Consider the following 27,504-nt stretch of genomic DNA (forward strand, 5'->3'; position numbering starts at 1 on the left):
AACAAAATCACTTTTGCAGGTGATTTCATGATTTTTCTCCTGAGAATAAACAAACTTCTGTCCAAACAAATAAACCGTAATGGCTGATCCTAGGTTCATGGCAGCTTCTCTTCGGTGTGGAACAACCATGTGTACTTCCTGTCAGGTGAGAAGCTCGGATCTGGAAGGAGGTGTCACCTTGTGATGATCAGCAGTAGTAGGAGCTGCTGCTTGGTGCTGCGGAAAAAAAAGCATGGTACTAAAGAAAGAAGAATCTGTGAGGCGGAGCACCCGGAGGAGAATCTGATATTCTCCCCACGCACTCCTCGCTCAGCCTCCTTAATAAATAATTTGTGTCTTTAACTCGGCCGCAGCATCTTAACGAGGATACCTGTCATATGCACAGTTGCACACAACTAGGATTCTGACAAATTGAATATTTTAAAATAAAAAAACAAACAAACACGTTTAAGAAATTCAACCCTAAATTGGTTTAAAAAATCTTTTTCCCCCCTCGTTTTTATTAAACCTATAAGTTATAAACCCCTATGATTGTGCACACACAGCATTGTACATCATAATCCAAACTATGAACCAATAGGAGCTCAGGGAAAGGAGTGATCACTTTAGCATCACTTCAGAAGCTTGTGGGGAATAAACAGCATAACAAAGTGTCTCTGTCAGTTCTCCTGTTTAGTTGGTCAACCTGTTGTCATGGAAACAACTACAGCACAAGCAGTCAAGACCCAGTTTGGTAACTGCTGCCCGAAGTAACAATAATAAAAATGTTAAAAAAGAAAGAAAAAAAGGCTTTGAAAAACCAGGTCAAACTTGCAGCTGGGAAACAAAAAGGTTTTTGAAGGACAGGAAAACGGGAACCCTGGTTTTGCTCTCAATGAGGGAGTTTATAATTAAACATGGTGGAGATGGGGCCATATGAGAGGGGGTGGTGAGTAGTTGAGATGGAGAAACACACAGGATGTCATCAGCTCTTGGTGTTAGCATCACGACTGCATAGCCACCAGTCCTGCCGACACTTAGTGCTGGATTTTTGTTTGAAAAAAAAAGGTTTTCTTTTCCTATTTTTATGCTGATATTGTTGGTATTTTAACAAATACACACTTGCAACTCCAGTGCTATAGAAAGCTTGGATGTTCACACTCTCTGCAGAAGTCACACCCGCCTGCTTGCCAACAGAAATGTGTGGTGTGTGATTCTTCAGTGTTAGGACCCCCAGCTTGTCCCAAACTGTGTTTACAGAAACACAACTGAGGAATGAGGGGTTCTGCGATGGGCTGGCAATCTGTCCTGGCCGTACCGACAGTTGCTGGGTAGGCTCCAGCAATTCTGTGATTAAAAAAATGAGGGTTTAACACGAGTTTAGAAGATGGATTAATGGATGGATGGAAGGAGGAATTAAGGAACACTGGATTGTGTGGCAACTCCTACTGTAAAGCTGCGTTCCCACCATGCATGTGACGCGCGTTCAGGAACGCGCTGAACACGGACTCTTAAACGTGCTTTTAGCCCACAGTGTTCACACTGGAAAAGCTATAGGAGAGGATTTTTCTTTTTCTTCTGTTTACTAGCGCGTTTTCGCCTTCTACAGCTGGAAAAGGCTTGATGAGAGATGTTGAAGCGGTTCATATCTTATGAATCTTGCTCCTGGCTTTTTCTTTCACAGCTCTATTCCCACAGATGAAAGATTTGGTGTCATATAATTCTGGCTGGGAACAAACCACAATTATTAATTTATTCTCCATTATCACTTTTTGGTTGATGCTTCTGTGAATTGAAAGGGCGCCATACGTCACTATCAAATTTGAGTTCCTGATTGTTTAAAGTTCAACCGGGTTTTGCTTTACGCGCACATTCAGTTACTGCGCCTTTTGTAAGTAGAGCCTGAAAACGGTCGTAAAACTTGCTTAATGATGTGTGAACGTGAAAGTTTTGAAGACGGGAGCCTGAAATGCGCATTTATGCACGTTCATCAGACTTATCATTGAAAGTGGGCGATGCGGAGGGCGTTGTGAACGGAGCTCAAGGCATTACTGCTGTATGAGTGCAGGTGGAATTTCTCAGGAAGGAACTCTTCACCAGCCTTTCCTCAACCTCATGAAGTTTTGCTTTTCTAATAAATGAAGTCTGAATAAATACACAAAGTTGTTAATATTGTCTAATATTATGCTGGTAAATAGCTTATAAACTCCTCTCAGGTGCAGGTCTGCCGGTGATCCCTAAAACCACGGTAAGGCCTCTTTCCGCCTTGTGGAACCTGAGGATATGAGGTCTTCATCCACTCTTGAAGTTTTTAGGAAAAAAAATAAAACTCATCTTTGTCCATCAGCTTTTAAGTTAGTTAATTACATTTTTTCATGTTTTAACTTGATTTTATGGTTTATGGCTGCATGGTGGAGCAGTGCTTAGCACACTTGCCTCCCAACAAAAAGGGCCCGGTTCAAGAGATAATCACATGTGGAGGACCTTTCTGTGTGGAGTTTGCACGTTGTCCCAGTGCGTGTGTGGGTTTTGTTTTGGAACTCCGGCTTCCTCCCACCGTCCAAAAACATGCTTCATAGGTTAATTGGTTACTCTAAATTGTCCCTGTGACAATTTATACACAGTGTGTGACTGTGGCCCTGCATCAGACTGGTGACCTGTCCAGGGTCTACCCTGCCTTTGCCCACGATTGGCTGGGATAGGCTCCAGCACACCCATGACCCCAAAAGGGACAAAACTGGATTAGAGGATGGATGGATGGATGGATGGTTTTTCCCTGTTGGTTTTTGAATAATGTGTGTGTGTTGGCAGGCTTTCATTATGAGTACTATTTTTACCCACATGTTTATTTTCTATTTTATGTAAAGCACTTCAAGGTGTTGGTTACAGGAACAGTATTTTATAAATAAAGTTGAATATGAATTTGAATTATTTCTCGAAGCATTCAGAAACCGCCTGTGGAGCCACAATACACAGTGTTTTAGTTCAGGTCCACAATTCCTGTTTTGAGTCAAATCTTTAACCCTTGTGCTATCTTAGATGACCCCGCCCTTACATTGATGTGTTCTCCCTACCATGACAAAGGTGGATAAAGGTGGAGAAGATTTCATGTAATCCATGGACACCAGTGAAGATCACAAATCATTGAAGAAAAAAGGTTCAGCGCACTGTCTAGTGGGTCTAGATGACCCAACTCCCAATGGTAAAGTGCCTAGGATAGCACAAGGGTTAAAAGATCCTGCACGAGAAATTTAAATATATATAGATAGATAGATCTGTATATATATATAAATTTAAATATATATAGATAGATAGATCTGTATATATATATATATATATATATATATATATATATATATATATATATATATATATATATATATATAAATATCTATATTTATATCTCATTCATCAACTACCGTTTTTCCCTTTCGGGGTCACGGGGCCACCGGAGCCTATCCCGGCCACATGCAGGTGAAGGCAGGGAACACCCTGGACAGGTCGCCAGGCCACAATCACACACCCAGTCAGTTTCATACTCACACCTAGGGACAATTTAGAGTTGCTAATTAACCTATGGTTTTGGACAGTGGAAGGATGGGGAGACCTAGCAAACTCCACACAGTAAGGTCCCCCATTAATGTTCTGTTTCGGATGAAATGGACTATATATATATATATATCTATATCTAGATCTAGATCTAGATCTAGATATAGATATAAATATATATATCTATAGATATAAATATATCTACGTGTAGATAGATTTATTTTACTCTAAAAACAGTGGAAAATCAGCTATGTCTGTAATTACATACTTGACATTTCAAGTTTAAAATAAAACCCAGACTTGCGTTTCAACACGTGGACCAGAAGGGTGCTCTTTTTTTTGTCCAAATGACACTGTTTCATGTCAGCAGCACAGATGACAGTATTTAGAGACTAAGAATAACTTTGAGAATGAGACTGTTGTGGAAACTTCCTGGAAAACGAATTCCAAAGTCACTGGTTCTGCTGTATATTCCAGACTTACAAGACGAGCACAGCGATATCACTTTAGCACAGTTGTATTTACTCTAAAATATTCTTTTCTTATGTCTGTTGCTTCTAAGCTCATCTGTGATGGGACACATAATCACCAAGGGAGCAGACATTTTACTCCAGACAGACGGCGTGAAGGGGTGAGGCAGCAGAGCGAGCAGGCGGGGTTCACTCTTTATCTGTTGATGTGCTGCTGGTCATTTCAGATAAGGGCAGGGTGAGCTGTGGGTAGACATGAAGCTCAATCTGAGTACACAAAGCTAGCATACTTGCCACCAAACACACATGCAAGTCTGTGAGTGGACTGAAAGTGACGGAGGGGAAAGAAATCACAAAATAAGTTGAACATCAAGAAAGAATTGCCCACGATTATGTTCTGACTTGACTAAAGCTCTGTCTATATATCGGTGGTGCTGCAGCATGTTTTTCTGATCTTTATTTACAACAAATGTTTAGGAATTTCCAGATGCCTGCACTTTTCACTGGCTCTGGTTCAGATACAGTGTCCCAGTAGTTGCTCTGTATAAGAACAAATCAAAATCTCTTGTAATCAAATCAAATCAAATCAACCTTTATTTATATAGCACTTTTACAACAACAATGTCACTCAAAGTGACAAATATTTTAAAACAAGATGACAAGACAAACAGTGCGACCCCCCCCCCCCCCAATACACACACACACACATACACACACACACAGACATACATATGCACACCATGATAAAAAAAAGTGATTGAATTATAGAATGTAGTGACCTGGCTTTGTCCTGAAGAGGGGAAACGATATTTTGGGGACATGTCCACATCAGTGACGCCCCACCCAAGTTCACGGAGAACACCTCCACAGAACCCCCCAGATCTGATCAAAAGAGTCAGACCCAGGAGATCCCACTGCAGCGACCCCGTTCACTGAGAAGGGTCAGTCACCGATGTGGAGGATCCCTCAGGGGAAAACACTGGCGTTACAAATAAAATGTAAAAGGAATAAAATTCAAATTAAAATATATTTAAAACATGAAAAAGAAACAAATAATTACATAAACCTTAATAGACATATGAAATGGTAAGACGGACTAAAAAATTATAAATAAATAAAATAAATAAATAAATGTATTTACACACATATATAAAACTAGTAAAAAGAAAAAAATAAATAATTAAAATATCAAATAAATTCCTAAAATTCAACTGAAAGCTAAATTAAAAAGGTAGGTCTTAAGCCTTCCTTTAAAAACATGAACAGTCTCTGCAGCCCTGAGGCTCTCTGGGAGGCTGTTCCACAGGCGAGGTCCGTAAAAACTGAATGAGGCCTCGCCGTGTGTTTTACTTCTAACTTTTGGAATAACCAAAAGGCCGGTATCAGAGGACCTCAGGGTCCGTGAGGGCTCATACTTTAAAATCATGTCAGATAAATATGAAGGCCCGAGACCATAAAAACTTAATACAAAATATACGCAGGCTGTTCACTTCAGCTGACATGTCTATTTTTAATGTGAGCTTTAAAAGGAATCCAGGGAATTCTGAAATTCCTGATTAACTTCTAAATTATAAACTCCAGTAAAGACCCACCCTAATGAAAATGGCGTTTTGATGTTTTACCATGTTATTGCAGCATTTTTTGATAATGGCAGACATACATTAAGGAAAATTTCAAAAAATTTAAAATTGTTTTTTTTTTTTTTAAATTGAAATCGTTGTGAATCAGGAGCAGACGAAAAAAGTACCATTTGAAAAAGCTTGTAGTTGTTATGTAGAAACTACAATCAGCTCCCCTGCCTAAAAACGGCATAACCATAGTTAAAAGACCACTTGGGAACATTTTCACAATAGGTCAAAAGATGATCAGTGTGGGACTTGAAAGATATACATCATAAAAAAGCATTTTGCACCTGTTAAATGAATAATAAAAACAGAAACCATGTTTGGGCAGTTGACCTATAAAGAAACAGCAGATTTGTTGCTTTCAAAGAGACTATAAATGCACATTCCTTAAATATTTTCCTCATTAACAACCACATGGTTGTCAAAGACACATGGAAAGAGCAGACCTTGCGTGAAGAGAAAATAACCGTTTGGTATCAGGAAAGATGAGCTTGACCACTGGCAATCTAAGCTCAAAGACTAAAAAACATAAATGCAACTTTTCATTAACTGGAGTGTCTCAGCTGGCCTCATGCAGCCTGAAAAACTTTGGGAGATCAGAGCTTTTTCGGGGAATTTTTTTCTGCCTCTTCCTGTTAAACCTGGCATGGGTGGGAAGTTCACGTTCAGTTAAAAGCTTTGTAAATGTTTGTCCAGGCGGCGTCTTTCACAAAGGCTCAAACTGTAGCCCAACAAAAGCTTTCTGCTGAGGTGTGATCCTCACCTGTGAGAAAGAGCGTCCTCACTCACTTGTTATCGCCACCTTCGCTGTCATAAAGGTCACATGGTTTCTTCCATTCACTGTTTCTATGGGTTCATCCATCGAGCTCTTGAATGTGGGCTTTTTTTGCTTGATGTCGAGGTGAAAGTGCGTGACTGACCAAAAGGGCACATAGATATGAAATCAATCACCATTTATGTTGGATCAAACTCCATTAGGCAACGATATTTTTATTAAATCAAATTTTATTATGAAAAAAAGTCCACAAAACCTTTCATAAACTTTCAAAACATTTTAAAAGTCATATATTTATAGATTTTTTTTTAAATATTAAGCTGTTGTGACCACTATATTTAAAAATACAACACATTTCTTCCAACATAAGCAGTGAATTTTTACTTTTAAAAAATTAATTTACCTGAATTAAACCTGTTATTTATATTTTTCTGTATTTTAGGTTTGATGAGATTAAAAGAATGTGAGGAATTTAGACGTCATTTAATTATGAAAGTTTGAGTAAAATTCCAGTTAGCCAACGGTTTATGTAAGGGAATGTTTAATCTGTGGTCATAAAGACAGGAGTTTATACAGGCTGCAAAAACATTATACCTTAGACTTAAAAAATCACAGAAAATGTACGACAGTTTAATTACAGCAAAGTTCTGCAAACGTTCAACAGAAGAACCTAATGGAATAAAAATGAATGGAACTGCATAATTCAGAATTATAGATTATGTATCAGCAGTTCTTTATTACCATGGCTTTATTTGCATGGAGGATTTTTTGTCAATTGCCTGTTTTATGAATATCGAAACAATGTCTAAAGGTTACTAATGATTACTTATCAGCTGGGTCAGTTTACACTTGAGCTGTTCATGAAGGAGTTGGATGACATAGAGATAATAATTGCAGAACTTTTGATCCCCGCTACAATCTTGAAGATTTCCTTTGTTTTCTTTGATTTTACACTCCATCTAAGAGAGTTTAATTTTGATTTCAGAGACTCTGGATTGGAAAACCTGGGTGGCAGATCTGGTCTTTAGAAAGAATTTTAGGGAGGTGTGTGGCAACTAAAAAACAAGTATAACCTTCACCCTTCCTTAAGGAAATTTGACGCTAGATTAGGTAGCTGAATCTCAGAAACAAAGTGGGTTCTGTGCTGGTAATTCTGAGTTGTTCACATCCTGCTGGGGTAGTGACAGTTTGCTTAACTCTATGGATTTGAGAAAAGCAGCTGATGGTGTTGGTCAATGCTTTTCAAGTGTCCATCATAAAGGTTGAGTTTTGCAGCCATGGTTAAATCTTCCATTAGAATCCACATCTCTAGGTCGGAAGGTTTAGCATTTTTAAACAAGACTGGACGTTGATTGGCTGCTCCCACATCAAGTCAAACTCCTTTACAAACAGCAAATGTGAAAACATACTGACCTAGTTATTTTTCATGCGTTTGCCTTAACCAGAAAATTTAATGCATGCGTTTTATAAAATATAAATGTTTCTTAGGCTTAGTTGAATCCATTTTGAACTATTTTAAAGGCAGAGTTCATTAGCCTCATTTGCCTCTGAGTTTTAAGGAAAGCAGGACTCAATTCCCATCATCCAGCCATAGTTTACAGCCCCTCACACTCCCGGCCTAACATTACTGCTGCAACAAAAACTGTGAGCAATATTGCAGCTTTCCAATCATGCAGTTTTGATTCAGATTCCAGCTCAGCCGAGAAAAACAAAGACGTGCATGGATCTATTTGTCTACAAGTGGATGCATCAGAATGATGCGGAGCAGGGGGCTTGCAGCCTACTCAGTGTATTTTCAACATATCAAATAAGTAATTTTTCAATGTCATTTATTTGTCTGCTCCTGATTCAAAACGAGACTCAGACAGGCAATTTTGAGATCTATCCTCCATTATCAGAAAAATGCCACAGCTAAAAACACCAAAAGTACGATTTTTATTGAAATGGGTCTTAAAAAACGATTTTCATTTTTCTACATTATTAAGTTTAAAATAAATAAACAATGAACGTCTCAATGTGAATCAATAAAGCTTAAGTGTGGTGCCTTGTTGCACTAATCCTAAAATCCTTTATCTGTTTGAAATGTCTCAAACTACGTCTTTGAAGATTGAATTATTATAAACAATATGGACTCTTCTATCTGAGCCTTTTTGTTATCTTGTGCTTCACAGACAGAACTTCTTCGGCTTATCTCCCTCTTAGATAAAGTTTATGGTAGCTCCATGGGATTTCTTTTATTGATTTATTTAAATTTCAGTGCTGATAAAAAAAAGATTGGCAAATCAATGAGTATTGTAACAACGCCAGCCTTTTGGTTTATTTTTTAGGAACTCAGACATGTGATGTGTCTCAGACTAAGTCTAAAAAAAAAGTTTTGAAACTGGTCTCTAGATGTTTGCATCTTAAAAGGCAGAAAATCAGTAGTTTTTTTTGGACCGAGAAGTTTGTTTGGTAGTAAACTGGTGTTTCTTCGGAGGTTGCCAGGCAGATAATTAACTCTATGACATTTCTTATGACAAGCCCTTCGCTTAGTATCTAGTGTTAAAGGCTTTGTTCTTATCTTTGGGTTCTCTGGTCTTTAGGAATTCCAACACTGCTGCGGATAACGCACTTTCTCTGAGTCATTGTACTAAAATGGTTCTATCTGCATTAAAAACCGGCGATGCTTATTTCCATCACTTTGAGATCCAACAAGATGCAGTTACCATAATGTACTGGATAGTGACTGTATATTAAATATTGTCAGTGACTCTTTATATAGTATATACAAAGCTAGTAAGTTCAGATATTTTTTTTAAAGACAGGTTCATCTTAATTTTTATTTAATCCAGAAATTACAGCTGTGTGGCATATTTGAATTTTAATGCTATCTTCTGTTTAATAAGCTACTTTTCAATATAACAACAACACAAACATTAATGCACCTTTTTCAGTGTTTGTCAACTTTGTAGCACATTTTCATGACCGTACCTTTTAGTTGAGTTTTTTTAAAAGGCCTTATGCCAGAAAAAGATCTGAGACCCTGTGCAACATACACTAAATGTATACTATTGACATAAAAATACCATATTGCAATATTAATTACAATACAAATAAAGCAGTAATGCATTTTTCTCTTCCATGCAAACGAAAGATGAGCAGAGCAACAACTTTTCATGATAATTTAGTTCTTCCAACGGCAGCTGCTTAGAAAGTGTGGAAGTATTTTGTTACTCAAATTATGCAAACCACCAAAAATATACAGGAGTGTTACAGTTAGTTTTGTTTCTTTGCCTGAAGCAACTAATCTATGAATACATAGTAAGAGGAAGTATGAGCTACGGGTGGCGGGAAGCCCAGAAGTAAACAAATCCTTCAAACAGAGATCACTATAGGAGAGTGCTGGTAGAAAAACATCCAAGCTACAAAATGCAAAATAAAAAAACATTTTCCTGACTTTCCTACTGTTATGTTATAGGTGCTGCAAGAAGTTACTGGCAACATTTTTGTTTTGCTTTTGCACATCTGCAAGGAGTCAGAAGAGCACAATTCCACCAGTTAAAAAGAATAAAAGTGTTTTCGGAAGAGTGTGTAACAAGTGTGTGTAATTGCAAACAGTGGGGTGAATGCCATTAGAGCTGATCTGAATAGCTGAACCAGCAGAAATTGCTGACACTGATAAATACATTGGAAATTAAGACTCAGGCATCGCTTGAAACACTAAAGTCAGAACATCTGTCAAAAAAGGATGTGATTATATCTCTTCAGTCTTATACTTTTAATCACAGACATTTTTTTTATTCTGCTACTTGAAACTATAAATTCTTATCTTGTTTTATATATACATTGTTTTAAAAAAAATAGGATTTATTTTCTGGATCATTTTGTCGACACCAATTGTGCAGCCTGTTTATTTCATTCAGAATAACCTTTATACAGTACTGCAAAAAAATCAACCTTGTGAAAAAGTGGGTCAGTTCATTTTCTCACATTAGACACCACTGAAAGTACATTAACCGCGTATAATGTCTTATTAATGTATGGTCCTCTGGTGTTTTCAACATGACCTTGAAAAGGCCAAGTAACACCGACATAAATCTGTGTTTGACTGCTGAGATTAGAAAATCTTAAAAATACTTGCTTATAAAGTTGGAAATAATTTCAAAAAATAGTTTAAAATGTAGTTTTGAAGAAATTCTTGACTGGAATATTTGCTGTGTTCTAGTGTTGCAATGCAATGCAACACTAGAACAGCACCTGTAACCCCCTGGCACGAGTTCCTCCCTGAGACTGAGAGGAGGACTGTTGGCCTTGCCAAAAAGAAAAAAGTGGTGCTGATGTTTGTAAGATATTACAGAACTGTTCATGAGAAATAGATGCAGAAAATGTAACGTGTAACATGCATGTCATCGCTTCTTTCGACAGTTATGGGTCCTACAGCCGGCATGAACAGTTTCAAATCGAGGTATATAAGTGCAGCGGGCGCACACAAAACCTACATAAACATTACAGCCATGATCATCACAGTTAATGATGTGTTTGTTCCTTGTTGTCCAGCGTTCCCCCGAATCAAAGGAGTTTCAGAAATCCCACATTTTGACTGAGTTTTACTGTTTGGTCTTCTCTCTGTGCTGGCTTCCAACCAAGATTACATTCTGCAGTTGTTGTACAGAGGTAGAGCAGTTGACCTCTGATTAAAGCATCGCAGGTTCAATTTCTGCCTTGCTTGGCCATGTGTCGAAGTGTCTTTGGGCAAGACACATTGTTCCCGGTGGTAACAGGTTGGCGCCAGTGTTCCGCAGCGGGGCCACTATCATTGTGTGAATGTGCATGGGTGAATGGGACTGTGACAGTTGAAGGCTTTGGGCCTTCTAAAAAGGTAGTAAAGCGCAATGTAAGTAGAAGCCGTTTACCATTTAGGCCATTCTAAGGTTTTTGGGAGCCTTATGCTAACACGCCCTCCTTCTCATGAGCAATGCTGGGATAAGGGAGGATGCACATGTAGCTGCATACACTCATTGATTAAAGAAAAAGGCTATCCACATGCTTTAATTAGTATAATAATGGTGCAGCTAAAAATAAAATCTTACTGTCAGAAAATTGTTTTGCTGATATGTCACTGCACACGTTATTATGTCCTGTTTGGTATGATGTATACTGTAGTTTTTTTTTTACCTCAGCTTGTTTCTCAGGTAAAGGTGGACTGTTTATCCCATAAGTACTCAATGATTAGTCTTAAAGTTTTTCTTTCTGTTTTGTTTTGGCTGTAAAAGTTACAGTCCTGGAAATGAAAAACAAAGAGTAAAAAGATACATTAAAGATACTCCTTCAGGCTAATAGTGACAAAGAGATTTTCTTCACAACCGTGATCCATTATTGATGTGAAGACATTGATTTTCACAATAATGGATGATTCTCATGGAGAACTTTTGGGAACCATTTAACATCTCGTTTGTGAGTTCCTCTTCTTCTTTAGAGGACTATACCAATTACCAAAGGGAAATCTGATGACCTCAAAAGTCTGTGGGGTTTTTTACTCGTTGGTATTGTTGTCCCGCTAAAGTCTACTGCTGCAGTGTTAAATTCATCATAAAACATGGGGAAAATTACAAGTATATTTTTCTGAATATTTCTCTTACACACTAAGATTCAGGTTTGCTCACGTAGATGACATTTATTTCAGAAGACAGAATCGAGAGACATGGCTGCTGTTTGATCCTGGATAGAGGAGCAGGGAAGATTGGATTGTCATAAAGATAATATTTTGTGTGTCATCGCTAACTGAGGCCATGCTGTGTTTATATAAAGTAATAAATCAAACCTTCAAAACCCTTGAGAGTGAATGTTTTCCAAAAACAAGTGAGTTGGATGAAATGAATGCCTAATAACAATCACAACAGATTAAAAAAAGGTTATCAGCTTATGAAAGGCTGAAATGAATAAAACATGTAATCGAACGATTTGTTTTCACGATTGAGTAATGATTTTTATTGATTCAGTAATGCATCCCGAGTCACGCAGCTTGATTATTAAGTGTTACTCTTGCGTTTCCTGTTCGGTGAAGTTCAGATCAGCTCTTACATAATGCCATTTTGATGTCCAGGGATTAGGCCGAGTTCCTCTCTGCAGCCTGACTGGATGGCTGAACCCCCCCCCCTTAAGTCACCTCTGGGGAAATGATGACAGGAATAAACAAAACAAAAACAAAAGATGAGAAACTTTTCTTTTTCTTAACTTCCATTTTAGCAGCTTGGTCGTGGCAAAAATTAAGATTTTAAAGATAGCAAAAAGACAAGCTAACAGTGATGAATGGGGCTGAGTGAGTGCTGCTGAACGCAGTGAACAGGTGTTCTCGCTCCGGAAGTGTGGTTGTCTCTTGCCGGTAGCAGGTAAAAGCTGCCAGGAAGGGATCCTAAAAAAAAAAAAGGTGGAGGACTGTTGCGCAAATACAGGACCTTACTGTGTACTCTGTAAACCGACTGGCCCGTGAACTCTGGAAAAACCAAGCAATGACTTTGGTTCTGGTCAGACACTGAGTTTGAGGGAATCCCTACACAATAGTTTTCAGGAGCTGTGGCTCATAGAAATAAAAATGTTTTTACTGTACGTTCACGCAAACATCCACATGCAAACACGCGGCGGGTTTTGCTTTTCTCTTATGCCTGCTTTTGCTTGAACAGTGAGAGTAAAGTAAACAGAGCTGAGCACTCTGAGCCATCTGCCTAATGTCACTGTGGCCCATATCTGTCATGCCCCCCTTTCACCCTCTCACTCATTTGTACTCTTCCTACTGCTGTCATCCTTACATTGTCCTTTTCCTTTCTCATCCTGTCTCTTTAGACCACTTATTTCCTTTTTACCCTCAACAACTGTCATTTGTCAGCGTTATCTGAGTTGTCTGGTGTTTTATCCCGCCCCTTGTTTGCCTTTTTTTTTTTTAAACTCCCTTCTCCATTACCCATCTGTTTCTATTTTCCCTTCACAGAATTCATTGCAGCCACGATACATATGCATGCATCCATTTATGCTTCTGTTTGCACGTGAATACAGTCGTAATAATGTGTGTTTATCATTCATTTTAGTTAGACGTTAGAAAAAGCTGAATACTATCGATCATTTAAATGTGAGTGGAGGTTTCCTCGTCATGGAGATGTAAAAAAAAAAAATCCACAACACAGACATAGCAACCCGTCCTCACAAAGACGTGTTTTGCTGTGTCTGTTGTGTTGTGATTCTAGCCAGGATCATTTTACTGAACTGCTGCAATTATTGGTACAGGAAAAATCTATACCCTTTAGTGGACGTTTGACGAGAAGAAGGTAGCAGAGCAGTGGTAACATAATCTAGGATAACAGCAGCTGACGCACAGAGAGTCTGCATGAACTACACCTCTGGGTTTTTACAAATAAAAAAGTTTGTAATGCGAGAGGGACGATGCACGTCAGCGAATCATGCTTATGAACAAAAAGGGACGATTCAATCAAGGCAGGTGTGTGCCTTCAGCTAGAGCCGACAAATAAATTGCTTCGTGCATATTCAGATGCATATTTTTGTGTTTTTTCTGAAACAAATATCTTAATCTATACCAGAGTTTTCCATGTTTCTGAAGATGAATTTACAACAGTTGCCCTCTCCATGCCCTCTTGATTGACCAGTTTCCGTTTAGCATGTTCTTCTGGAGTAAGTTCAGAACACGGTGCCTTCAGCGGCATGTTTACTGATTGTCTCCGTATTCACCTTGGTGAATTTGGGTGTCTGTTGTGCAGTTTATTTATAGCTTCTCGGGTTATCTAAATGCTAAAATAGTGTGTTTTTGGCTGCAGAAGACGGCAAAGTTGTTTGTCATTCCCACATGATATTTATGGCAGAAAGCAGTGGATGCAGTTTGTTTATTCTAAGAAAGAAATGTAGTGTTGGCGGTTTTGTTTATTTTTGGTGTACTTACTCAAAAAACCTGAAAGAAACCATCTGTGGGACCTGAGTTGAGTGAGAAAGTCATACTCTTTTGTGGAAAATAAGAGTTGTACCTCTGATTCAAAGGAAAAAATGTGTTTTGTGTTTGTCAACAAAAAATCTGGAGCAAGTGTTTGCCCTGACAGCAGTTTGTACTATCAGTTTTTAAGTTTTGATGCTGCTCATTTGTCCTTTGGATATGGTGCTTTGGGGGGAAAGAGTTTTAGAGTCTTGAAGCTGCAGACCATCCTTATTTTGCACAGAGAGAGGCTTGGTTTGCATTACTTACAGCAAGTTCAACTCAATATAATGGGAGATTGCACTGTTTTACATATTGTTTACATGTTTTTATTTTATGGATACAATTATATCTCAGTAACATGGTGGGGGGTTTCCTGTCCAGTTCATGTGAGATTCTTTCTTTGTAGTCTTTCTTTTTGTATTTGCTATGACTTTTTTATTTTTTATTTTTTTATAAGTACAGACTTGTAGGAGGTGCTAAGGATGTTCACCAGTGCAGGAGGTCCTCATTGCAGGGACCAGAGGTTGCCTTAAATTTCCGATTAGTAACAGACAGAAACAGTTAAAGAAAAAAAAACTAGATTCTCCAAAAGTTTCACATTTGTTTTGACTTATGTATGTTAATCCAAACTGTGTTCACATGATAGAATGGGAGTTATTTTATGACCAAACACATCCAAAAACAACATGTTTCTAAAATCTAAAGATGATGTGATCAGCAGATTTAATTTGGTATTTAAAAAAAGGCAAATATGATCTTCATTAACCAAGAGAAAAGAGATTAGAAATTACCAATGTTTTTCACACACTAATTTGCTACAATAAACTCAAGTTTGGTATTTGTAGTGCTTCTCCTTGCTTACTTTTCAGTGTTGCTTAGTGACTTTACATCTCAAATTTATCCTAATTATAAAAACACAATTTGGTTTGTCCATTTTAATACTGGATTTTCAAAGAAACCTTAGAGTTTTTGGATTTATTTTTATTTGGTTGCTGCAAAAGCAGCACTTTCTTGACAAAAAAAGCAATGACTACTTTTTTACATTTTGCCAATATAGTTAAAGATGTTTAGCTTTGGGCTATGATGTTTTAAAACATTAAAAGAAGAATAATGTCCTCTTGTTCGAGTTGTCTTTTTTATCTTTGTGTGGAAAAACATGGGATAACTGCTGGATCACAGCACCATGACAGACATGATTTGCTTTTGCAAATGTACAAAGAACAGATTTCAGTAGCCATTGTTTGTGTAGGGAATCTTATGATATAAATTCATGTTTGGTTTTTTAAATATTGTATTTTTAACACCTTAAATGAAAGATTTATTGTTCATTTTGCTGTTGTGTCGTTACATTTTTATCCAGTAGATGTTTGTAAAAAATCTTGGAAGAGTTTTTTCTTGTAAATTTACGACTTTATCTCGTAATTTTATGTTTTGGTGGCCCTAAAACTGAGTTGTAAAAAATAAAATTCTTTTAGAATTTTTTTTATAAATAATTGTGAAATGTTTGTAAAAATTCAACAGTTTCAAACCACAATCTCTTTTTAAATGAACATATACAAATATTTATCCTTGACCCTGTTGGCGGAGACTTTCCCTCTGGTGCACACTCCCCCAGTTCTTAGTGTCCATATGAGTGAGGAGCTGTCTAGTACAGCCTGGGAATCAGAGCAACTTTTTAAAGGAAGTGGCCCTGTGTCAGGTCAACAACAATTCCCACAAATCAGATAGGAAAACATTTTGGAAGCAGGAGGTTATCCTATCACTTTTTCACATTAAACCACTGAGTCACATCAGCTGATTGCAACCTTATTGTGTAGAGTTTATGGCTGCAGCACACATGGCTGCTGTAATAATGACAAGGAGATTAGGGGTGGTGGTGGGGAGGGGGGTAACAACCCAAACAACTGGGACTATTTCCTGTTGAAGGAAATATGTGTGTTCTGTAAAACATATCCGACAGTGGAGGAACCATAACATTTGAAATATTTATGAAATTACAGTGAGAACAATGAATTACCAAAACACAGAGCAACAGACAACCAAAGGATTATTGTTGCATTCATAGATTTTGCAATTTGTTGTGGTTTTATTGTTTTAACTTAATTTCTGATGTGAATAGGAAATTCATTGAGTATCTTAACCAAATATAAGTCCCAGATCAGAGCATTGAAAATGTAACCAGCCAGTAGCTAAAGAGTCCCACTCCAATCATATTTTGAACTTTTCTAAAGTCGTTCCAAAGGGTCTTTTAATTATGATTACCGGTACACTGTTTTTGGGCCAAAATAAGAAAAAACTGTAGTTTTCTAGGACATAGTTTCTGCAGATCAGCAGGAGTTCATCAGAAATTTGACTCAGAGTTGTGGGTGGGACTGTTGGTGCTGAAGTAAGCCTCTGCTGATATCCTATCCTCCCTTTGTTTACACTCTCTCCCGCTAGCTTACAGCCCCTTGCAACCTCAAGCTGACATGAGTGGTGCAACTAAAATGGCGAGCAACACTGGAGCTATCAAGCTGTACCTTTTTGAGCCAGATGTCAGCTCAGACGAGGAAAAACGAAGACGTACATGAATCTTGTTTTTCACAAGTGGATGCATCAGAATGGGGCGGAGCAGGGAGACTTTGGCCCGCCCATTTCAGTTGCTCCTGATTCACAGCGAATTCACAGAAATATTCAGAAATGCAATTTTTATTCTTATTTATATGTCCTCCACCAACAAAAAAAAGGAAACAAAAATAAGTTTTAAACACCAAAAATTAGATTTTCATTGGAGTGGGTCTTTAAAGAACCAAATTAAAAAAAATTTGGAAATATCCCTTTTTGAGTATTATTGGTAACACTTAAACAAATCTTTTATTTAAATAAACAATACATTCTATATATATATTTTTTAATTTAAAATGTATTTTTGATTATTTAAAAAAAGGCATAAATGTATGCTTATTGTACGCCTGTCACAAAGCTGAGCTTTGTCTGTGCACGCACAATTCATAACAGAATGATTGTTATATTATTATAATATTATTATTATATAATATTATACAAGAGTCTCAGAATGGCCCATGAAGTGCCACTCTTTGCTTCTGCAAGGCTTTTTGATGTAACACGGATGTTTTTCCGAGTGTTCCCAGCTTTTTTGCTGGAAAACGTTCTCACAGGCCGTCTATTAAATCTCTGATAAACATTCATGTGTGGTAGTGATTTGCTAAGTCTGAATGTCTGGTATCACTAAGCAAAGAAGGAAACCGTGTCAAAAGTGATCCAAAGAAGAGACTTTTCCCCAAGTATTTCATAGATTTTGTTTCACATTAGTGAAGTTAGATTTGTGGTGCAGTCATGCTGAATGCGTGTTTCCTGATTGTGTCCTCTGCAGGTGAGTGCTAATGTCCTGATCTTCCTGTGCACCAACATCATTGGCATCTGCACCCACTACCCTGCTGAAGTTTCACAGAGACAAGCCTTTCAGGAGACGAGAGGATACATCCAAGCCAGGCTTCATCTACAAAGGGAGAATCAGCAGCAGGTGGGGATGCACATACTCCTTCCTTGTATCTGTTCTCTGAAACATTAAGACTTATAGATGAATCAAAAAAGATTCTGAAAAATAAAAGATTGCATATTGGGTTTTGGTTATCTTTCCACCTAATAAAATCATTCCTTTTATGGAATACTTTACTGCAAAGTAATTTTGCTTCAGAAAATGACGGGTCTTGCCAAAATACATAATTAAAATTCACATATGAAACCTCTAAACCTTACAATACATATTCTGGACACAGTAATGAGGTACTACGATGAAAAAAAGGAGGAGCTGGAAATTTTTTACTGCTGCAACATTCTCACACAAACGCCATGTATCCCATCCAACATCTCCAGCGTATACATCCCTGCACGTGTACCATCAGACAATGGCTACAAGGAGAGTTCATGTTGCTGCCGTCCTGGGATGCTTTTGTGTACCTCTGTGCGTGAGGGGGAAGACATTTTCCAATTATGTCATCCTTTAGTGCGGTTCTCTGCCTCTTACTATGAGCAATTACAGAAGAGAAAAACTAAAACTGTTAAACAATTTATACAACTCTGTAGTTTATTTTGAAAAAAAAAAAGTGAAAATCTGCAATATTTTAAATCATAAATGATGCCTCGTTGGCATCATGTTGGGCGTCAAAAACCCGACTTTAAATTACTGTAGATTCAATATTTTAAAAGTATGAGATAAGTAGATTTTAGGGCTTATTGACCTTAGTTGCTAAACTGTTAATCCATTTTTTTGCATTAAACTTCAGTTATCAATGCAGGTTAGCAAAACTTCTGGCAAAAAGTAAACAGCAGCTGAGCAGATGACATTAGAAATCACCCAAAATGTGCTGCATTTAAAGTCCAAAATAAAGAAAAATAATTCCATTCTGAAACCATGAAGTTCATTCTGAACCTTGTGATATCAAAGTTAGATGAAAGGTTATATTTAAAGATGTTTCAGCTGAAACAGCGTGTTGATAAAGGTGACACTAGAGATGATGCAGTTTTGCATGACAGAGCGATAAAAAATCCGATTTAATCCATTAAATCCAAGAATCAACAGAGTTTTTCTTTCACAAGAAAAGAAATCCCTTGTAAACACCCGATGTTCACACATACTAGTAGAAATGCGACACCTTACGCAGTTTGAATGGTTTTGATCTGTTTTCTTTTTTGTGTGTTTCCCAGGAACGCCTGCTGCTTTCAGTGTTGCCAAGGCACGTTGCCATGGAAATGAAGGCTGACATCAATGCTAAGAAGGAAGACATGATGTTTCACAAGATCTACATCCAAAAACACGACAATGTTAGGTGAGTCGCTCTGATGAGTTGGCTGTGAATCAGGATGTTGGCATCTAAATGATCTTTATGTTTAATTTTTTGCTTTTCTGGATAAATTAATAAAATATTTTATGTCTTTTGACATGTTACACTGTGGAAAATGTGAAATTTAGAAGTAAAAAAGTATGTTTAGAGGTGTTGCTCTTCTAAAGCAATCTAACCCACAACAAAAACGAACTCCAAACCCTTTTGGTGCAGACATGAAGACCAGTAGAGTCCAGGAGTCACAGTCAGAGGAGGGTGGAATGGTTTGGTAGTGTAGGCTAATTAACACTGTTCAGGGAATACTTCATTTCTCACAACCAATATAAGAAAATCCCAAAAGATGGAGAGCTTCAGCACACTTTCAATTACAGCAATAAGCAAATCCTGCGTGCACAGTCCCTCATGTAAACCCTGCCTCCACACACGCTGTTCATGCACAGGGAGGACCTCAAGGGCAAATGTCACCTTTCTCCCAGAGTCAGCTGCCCTGACAGGAACAAATCATAATTATAAAGGCTGCTGGGGTTAAAACTGTTACTAAAAGCTAGTTTTGCACAACCTTAATTATTCTTTTCTCTATTTTCTACCTGTCCAGTATTTTGTTTGCAGACATTGAGGGTTTCACCAGTCTGGCATCACAGTGCACAGCTCAGGAGCTTGTCATGACGCTCAATGAACTCTTTGCCCGTTTTGACAAGCTGGCATCGGTAAGGAGACCTGGATAAAAAGTTTCCAAAATATTTTTCCTTTAAAAAACAACAACAACTCCATGTATTTTGTGTCTTGGTTTTCAGGAGAACCACTGTCTCCGAATAAAAATTTTGGGCGATTGTTACTACTGCGTGTCTGGACTGCCTGAGCCGCGAGCGGACCACGCCCACTGCTGTGTTGAGATGGGCGTCGACATGATTGAGGCCATATCGTGAGTCACACTGGTGTTTTTTGGATGTTGTTCTCTCTGCAGGTCTGTTTATGGCCTGCTTGCTGAATGGGGGAAACTGACGGTGGTGTCTCTGCAGGTTGGTGCGCGAGGTCACAGGGGTCAATGTTAACATGCGCGTTGGCATTCACAGCGGCCGCGTGCACTGCGGCGTGCTCGGACTCAGGAAGTGGCAGTTTGACGTGTGGTCAAACGATGTCACGTTGGCCAATCACATGGAGGCTGGAGGCAAGGCAGGGTGAGAGGACAGCAATACAATAAAAGCAACAAAGAAAAAGACAAATTTGAGGTTGTTCATTTAAAAACAGCTTTTTGAAACAGATTTTTTAAAGGCCAGTTCTGATGATTTTTATTTTTTATTAACCCAGGTTCTGGAACAGCAATAAGTATCAAGTAAAAACTTTTTAAAAAGGTTTAAACCTTTGCTTTTTACTGAACTAACTTTCCTACTGAGTACATAGTATTTAAAAAAGTTAAAGCAGTTGTTAAAACTTTAAGATGATAAAACAAAATAAGGAAGAATCATGAAGTTCTGATTAATTGATTCATGCACAAATGTCTATCAAGATAAAGGATGAAGGGATAAAAGCAGCTACCTTTTCTTCCCTGCGACACAGGCGCATCCACATCACAAAGGCCACATTGCAGTACCTGAACGGCGACTATGAGGTGGAGCCAGGCTTCGGAGGGGAGAGGAACGCGTATCTGAAGGAGAACAGCATCGAGACCTTTCTGGTCCTCGGCTGCAGCCAGAAACGGGTCAGTGGACAAACAATTAAGAGGCTTAGAATTCCACAGAGAAACTGCACATATTTTTGTTAAAGTTTGTGTTATAAAAGATAAAAAGTTGAAGTGGGATTTATTGATCTGGGAGGGTGAAGGTGGTAAAAACCAATGAATTCTCTGTGTGTTATCATGACCTGGAGCCAAAGTTACGGAAAGAAACCTTCATTTAGCGGCCGTTGTTTTGTAACCTTTTGCAATCAACAACACAACCATTCAGCTCATTGTGGTTTGGATTTCACAGCATTGAATGCTGAACTTCATTTAGTTTTTTATTTATTCTTTTAATAAAAACACAGCGGTTTAAATGTATGTTAATATGAGAAGCCATTAACGTCTGAAAGAAAACAGACCACCAGATCAGACAAAGTAATTATATTTAACTACATAATAAAATGGGTACAATAATCTATTCATTTATAGAAGCATCTCTGAATACTGAAAGTCTTTTGTTCTAATTATGCAAACCTGCCTCAGTATTTATGCTTCAGTAGTAAGAAATAAAAAGAAGAACTCAACAAAATGAATTCCTTATAATGAGTTCATGGTCTTTATTTTGAGCAAACTGTCCACTGAACACACACATACTGTGCTTCAGCTGATGGTAGAATCCCCTTAAGGTGCTCTAAGTAGAATAGTTCAAAACCAGTTTTTGGTCTGAAAAAAACAATAAATCCAATTGCTTCAAAAACCTAAAGAACTTAATAAATGAATTGATTATATTCTATTCCTGCTTTCAGCACTTGTAGTCTTTGGTAGTAAAGTAATTATCGGGCCAAAGATATTTTATGGAACAATTTTCATTTTTTCCAAATTCTTAGATTATTTCAATCAGTTTGAGCCCATGCATCCAGACTGAGCAAGAAACGCGCTGCACCTCCTTCAACCTTTGCTCACGCTGTGGCCTCCTCCCAAAGCCCCTGCAGATGATCTGTTTACGGTCTCCTGCATTGGCTCTGCTCTACACTGCTGTCCCTCTGGCCTTGATGCTGATGTTTTTTGTTGACCTCGCTGAGTCCCACCTGGATTTCAAATGATTTCAACAAGCTTGCCTACTTTTGCTCTGTTCTGGGTTTCTTTACAGGAACGCTGCTTTAATACCCTTTCAAAATAAAGTACAACTTTAAAGCCCAGATTATATGTTCACACCCTACACAGACAAAACAATGTATAATCTTTATAATTCTTTTATCTCTTTGTAAATATTTTGAGATTACACTAAGTAGAAATGAATAAACCATCACCATGAACTTAAAGAATATAGTGTTTTAAAATCAAAACATATTGTTATTTTAGGTACACTTTAAAAAAATACTTGATTTGATCCTTTTCTGTAATGTTTTAATTTTATAAGAGGCTCCAATTCATATATTGTTTCATTAGTTTCTTGCAAAATGAAGCTTTTCATGGTAATTTTCTGTTTGACCACACCTTCTGGGATTTGTTTTTCAGATATTTAACTGCCAATCTTTTTATGAAGCTTTTGTATGTTACTAAGAAAGAATGTCAATTAAATTTTAACCTGGAAAGCAAAAATATTTTCTGCACCTAAAGCTTAGCATCTGTTCTCAAATACAACAGTTCACTAAGTGAAGCATTTTTGCAGTGAGCTTAGCTTCAACAGCAGTTGATAGAAGCTGAAGCTTCATATAATCATCTTTCTTCACTATTGGCTGAAAAGAAGGAGCTGCAACTAATTCAGACTTTCCAAGTACCATCATGGACAATGTCTGCAGAGACATCCTCAACACCAGTTCCAATGTATGTTTATTAACGAACATTTTAAGTCAGATTTCCTTCTTAAACGCAGTTCTTGATTTGTAAAACTAAATTGGACGGCTGGATCGAGGTCAAACAAAGTGTGCACAAACTGAAACATAAACTAAAGGAGAAAAGAGTAGCCGACTGCAGGGTGTATCATTTTTTTAAGAGAAGCTCTAGCAGATTTGTATCATCTTGCAGATGGGCTTGTCAGGGAAGTCCTCTCTTCTCTTGTTGGTGAAACACAAAAGTGCTTTTGCTCACACAGTTCGCTGCGCTGAATGAGAACGGTTGGTCTAAGTTTGGTGTTGTTCCCTCCGAGCAGAAAGAGGAGAAGGCGATGATGGCCAAGATGCAACGGACGAGAGCCAACTCCAACGAGGGGCTGATGCCACACTGGGTCCCTGAGAGAACCTTCTCCAGGCCCAAAGACTCTAAGGTCTTCAGACAAATGGTAAGGCTGGACACCAGTATGAAGCTGCGCTGTGAAAGAGGCAGCCTGTGCTTTTTCTGAGTGTCATAATTCTGCACCACTTCATTATTTTACAGGGTATTGAAGAGTCCTCCACTAAAGACAAGTGAGTGCACACTCTTGCAGCACTTCACGGCTGAATTTCAATGATCCTGTTCCACTGTGCTGAGCATGCATCCTCTTTTGTTTCTGCAGCCGTGGTGTGCAGGAGGTCATGAACCCAGAAGACGAGGTGGATGAGTTTCTTGGGCGGGCTATTGACGCGCGCAGTATTGACCAGCTCAGAAAAGACCACGTGAAGAAGTTCCTTCTCACTTTTCAGACCCCCAGCCTAGAGAAAAAGGTGCAAACTAACATCTCTGATCCTGAACCAAGTCCCTTTCTTTTTAATTGCAAGTGACTAAAAACATCAACGTTTGATCATGATTTTTTCATTTGATTTCTTACAGTATTCGAAGAAAGTTGATGACCGCTTTGGGGGCTATGTTGCCTGCACTCTGCTTGTTTTCTGCTTCATATCTTTCATACAGATTGTCATCTTTCCGCAGTAAGTAGTTCATATCACAGATGTAAAACTGAATAATTCAACTTCTGTAGAAAAGCTTCAAAGATTTTTCAAAAATAACTTTTTAGTAAAATAAACTACAACAAAATAGATGCTAAAAAGGTGGTAATAATTTATGATGACATTTCAAGTTATTTACTTGTAGGGTTATTTATATCTATATCTATGATTATGGATAACAAATGCCATTCTCAATCTATTTTTTTACTATCATTTTATTTACATGCATATACTTTGTATGCTATCAATGAAGTATCCTGTTGTAAACCTAATAAAAACTAACTTTATAAACAGCAGAACCAGTGTTAAAAATCCTGAATTTGTTTTGACTTTTTACAAAAAAAAAAAGTACTAACACAGTGCCAAAGATAAGTTTAGTTGGAATAGTTAACTTTATTATTAATTGGAATTATTATTAGGAAACTTGTGAGCCAACTGCCACTTTCTGTCCTGTTATGGTCACACTAAGGTCATATCATAAAGCATTTAAAAAAATGACAAATGTGACAAATTAAAAGAAAATTTAAATTAGAGCTATCTTTGGTGTTTTTAAATTCTGAATGACAGCACTTGTTGAGTATTTTGAAGTGAAAACAGAAACATTTTTTTGTTTGTTTAATAATTTCACCTAATATATCATAATTTTATGATGTTCTAACTTGTTTAAAGTTGTAATACTTTAGGTTATCAACTGTTACAGACTACATTATTGGTTATGATTAGATAGATTCTTTGCAATGAACAGATATTATTGAACAATTACTGTAAATCCTTCAATTTAATAAATAATATTTGAATCACTCTGAGGATGAGCTCAAAAAGACAAAACGCTGATCTTTTTTTTGTTTTGATTTTTGTCGACAACAATAGGTTTCATAGGAAACAGGCGTCGATATAAACAGTCCATATCTGTAACTTTGTAACAAAATGTATTAACATGGTTGTCATGATGAGCGTTGTCCTCATCTGAACTGCTGCAAGAAACTAAAAATTAAGCCACGGGTAAAAAAACATAAACAATTACAGAAAAAATACTTATTTAAAGGTGTGTTTCTGGCTTTTGTTCTTCAGCACCCCAGTAATGCTGGGAATCTACGTGTCTATCTTCTTTATCATGGCCAATATCCTCTTCATCTGTGCCATATACTCTTGCATCAAGGTACTTGAGCTCATGCTGACACAATGACCAAACTACACGTGTGTGTTTGTGTAGTTCAAAAAAAAAACCTGATTTGTGTTTGCAGCTGTTTCCAGCCGCCATGCAGACAATTTCAAAGAAGATTGTTCAGTCCCGCACCAACAGCACGCTGGTTGGGGTGTTTTCTATCATTCTCGTCTTTATCTCTGCCTTTGTTAATATGGTAAGATCGGCCTTCCTCATAAACTAAACAAAAGGAGGGAATTATCTGGATGCTAAATGTTTGCTCCTCCTGAAGTTTGCCTGTGACACCAAGAGTTTGGCAGAGTGCGTTGCGGAGAAGCTGAACACATCTGCGACACTGGTGACACCCTGCCTGATCCGCAGCTTGAATGTGTCCGTTGAGGGGGGTTTAGAGATCTGTCCTAGCCAAGGCCCTTCCTGCCCCTTCCCGGAAGTGAGTGTATCACGTGTCACTGTTTGCCCTCAGATAGAAAACCTTACATTTCCACGTGCTTTCACTGTGATCTGTTGTTGCTGACGCTGTTTGTCTCCCGTTTGCCACAGTATTTCAGCTACAGCGTGCTGCTGACGCTGCTGGCCTGCTCAGTGTTCCTGCAGATCAGCAGCATTGGGAAGCTCACCCTCATGCTGCTCATCCAGTTCACTTTCTTGCTGCTGGTGGAGTGGCCACAAGTAGCATTATTTGACAACGCTGACCTCTTTGTCACCTCCAATGCCATGTGAGTGCAACAGCATGTTTACAGTATGATGTGAAAACAGCGAGTTGTCCCCCACTTCTACTTGTATCAAAGCAGAAAAACGTCAAATATTCATCTGAAATATGTTTGCTTCTGTTTCATGATAATTCTCTGATCAAACAGATAATCTACACATTGAAGTTTCTCAACCAAAACAGACTCCTTTAAAATGAACAGATGAACGAAGACATCCTTTCTTAAAATGTGCAAATGTTTCATTCCAGATTTTTACCTCTAGGTCTCCAGTAGGCGCCAGTATTAATGACAAAAACACATGAAAATGGGGAAAACGATACAGATCTGTTTATGTCCTATTAAAATGCTTTTTGTATTACTTTTATCTTCTAATACGGATTTTTCTGTTGTCTTTTGTAGTGATTTGAACGAAACAGTTTTTCAGTGGTAAGTTTATTATAACTCACTTATAATTGTCCTGTTTTTAATTATTATTTGTGTTCATTTATAAAGATAAATACATTGATTGATTTGTTTTGAAAGGCTTCAGTGTGTTGTAAAGGTTTACAGTCTTTGATTTAAATTGACCTGCTTGATGATACGTGAAGTCCTTCACTGCAGCTCTGTAACATACAAGTGGAACGTAGCCAGGAAATCTGAAAAGTTTAATTAATTTGCCTGATAAATTAAAGTTAAAAGGGATGAAAAGTAGAATGGTGTAGAATAAGAAGAGATTGTCAAACTCAACTCAGATTGAAATACTTTAAAATTTAGATTCAAATTGTCTTGATTTCATCAGATCTAATTTTAGAAACATACCATGTTTAGGGGCGGCTGTGGTGTAGTGGTTAGCACTCTTACCTTACAGTGAGAAACCCCGAGTTAGAATCCTGCTTGGGTCCGTTCTGTGTGGCGTTTGTATGTTTTCCTCGTGCATATGTAGGTTTTTTGCCGGTTCCCCCCACAGTCCAAAAACATGCTTCAAGGGTAAATTAGTCATCCTAAACTGTCCTTTTGGTGTATGTATGTGTGGTGATAGACTGATGAACTGTCCGGGGTGTCCCCCATGCACCTTTGCCCAACAGTAGCTGGAACAGAGCAACCCCGTGAGGGATTAAGCAAGTTTAGCCAGAGGATGGATGGTCCAGAGGTTATCAGGTCTTAGCAGAACAGTTTCAGATAGTAAAATTCTCCATCAGAATACCGTAGTAAAACTAAAAAATCTGTAATGTATCAAAAGAAACTCTCTAAACTCTTCTCATTTTACTCAAAATGTCATGGTTGTGCTGTTTGTTTGCTTGTGACACTTGCACAGCAACTGTTAACACTTTAAGTGTTCATTTTATGTTTATTTACATTTAAAAAATGGATAAAATGCTAAACATATGTTCACCTAATAATAACCTATGTTTTGCTGCTTTTTAAATGTCAGGAGTGTTGATGGAAATATTTGTATAGTGCTTTAACTTTCTTAAATTGAAAGTAAATTATCCATTTGCACTCACAATAAAACAATTTTTTTTGTGTAATTTTAGGACCAGCTTCAACGAAACCACGAATCAGTGGTAAGGCTCGTTTCAAAATGGTTTAAAAGTCTGTTTTGGAATCTATGGTTTATCTTCACTTGTTTAGATTCAGTTATGGTTGTATGATCACAGTAAAATTGGCCATCCTTCATTTCTTGTTCTCATTGCAGCCCATACGCTGTGACCAAAGTGTCGCTGCGGGTCATGACCCCGGTCATCCTCACAGTCTTCGTCTTGGCGCTGTACCTGCACGCACAGCAAGTGGAATCTACTGCTCGCCTCGACTTCCTGTGGAAACTGCAGGTATAAACTAAAAAGTCCACTAGAGGGCAGCATCAGCATCAGCTTTAGTCCATATGGATTCATTCACATGTAAAGTTGACCAACAATGAGCACAGCCTGGACCT

General features: G+C 37.9%; 1 protein-coding gene across 2 annotated transcripts in view; it reads left to right on the forward strand.

Annotated features, from left to right (window-relative positions):
• Nucleotides 1-27,504, forward strand: part of adcy6 (adenylate cyclase 6) — a 44,445-nt gene that overhangs the window by 11,783 nt on the left and 5,158 nt on the right. For both annotated transcript variants that reach the window (XM_023957129.1, XM_023957130.1), the window contains exons 4-20: nucleotides 17,726-17,875; nucleotides 19,060-19,181; nucleotides 19,792-19,903; nucleotides 19,991-20,118; nucleotides 20,216-20,374; nucleotides 20,754-20,895; nucleotides 23,006-23,134; nucleotides 23,230-23,258; nucleotides 23,348-23,495; nucleotides 23,602-23,699; nucleotides 24,789-24,876; nucleotides 24,962-25,078; nucleotides 25,154-25,312; nucleotides 25,423-25,598; nucleotides 25,992-26,018; nucleotides 27,107-27,136; nucleotides 27,268-27,400. In XM_023957129.1, the coding sequence (XP_023812897.1) occupies nucleotides 17,726-17,875; nucleotides 19,060-19,181; nucleotides 19,792-19,903; nucleotides 19,991-20,118; nucleotides 20,216-20,374; nucleotides 20,754-20,895; nucleotides 23,006-23,134; nucleotides 23,230-23,258; nucleotides 23,348-23,495; nucleotides 23,602-23,699; nucleotides 24,789-24,876; nucleotides 24,962-25,078; nucleotides 25,154-25,312; nucleotides 25,423-25,598; nucleotides 25,992-26,018; nucleotides 27,107-27,136; nucleotides 27,268-27,400 (1,947 nt within the window). The remainder of the gene's footprint in view (nucleotides 1-17,725; nucleotides 17,876-19,059; nucleotides 19,182-19,791; nucleotides 19,904-19,990; nucleotides 20,119-20,215; nucleotides 20,375-20,753; nucleotides 20,896-23,005; nucleotides 23,135-23,229; nucleotides 23,259-23,347; nucleotides 23,496-23,601; nucleotides 23,700-24,788; nucleotides 24,877-24,961; nucleotides 25,079-25,153; nucleotides 25,313-25,422; nucleotides 25,599-25,991; nucleotides 26,019-27,106; nucleotides 27,137-27,267; nucleotides 27,401-27,504) is intronic.

This window comes from Oryzias latipes, chromosome 7 (genome assembly GCF_002234675.1).
Source record: "Oryzias latipes chromosome 7, ASM223467v1".
NCBI lineage: Eukaryota > Metazoa > Chordata > Actinopteri > Beloniformes > Adrianichthyidae > Oryzias > Oryzias latipes.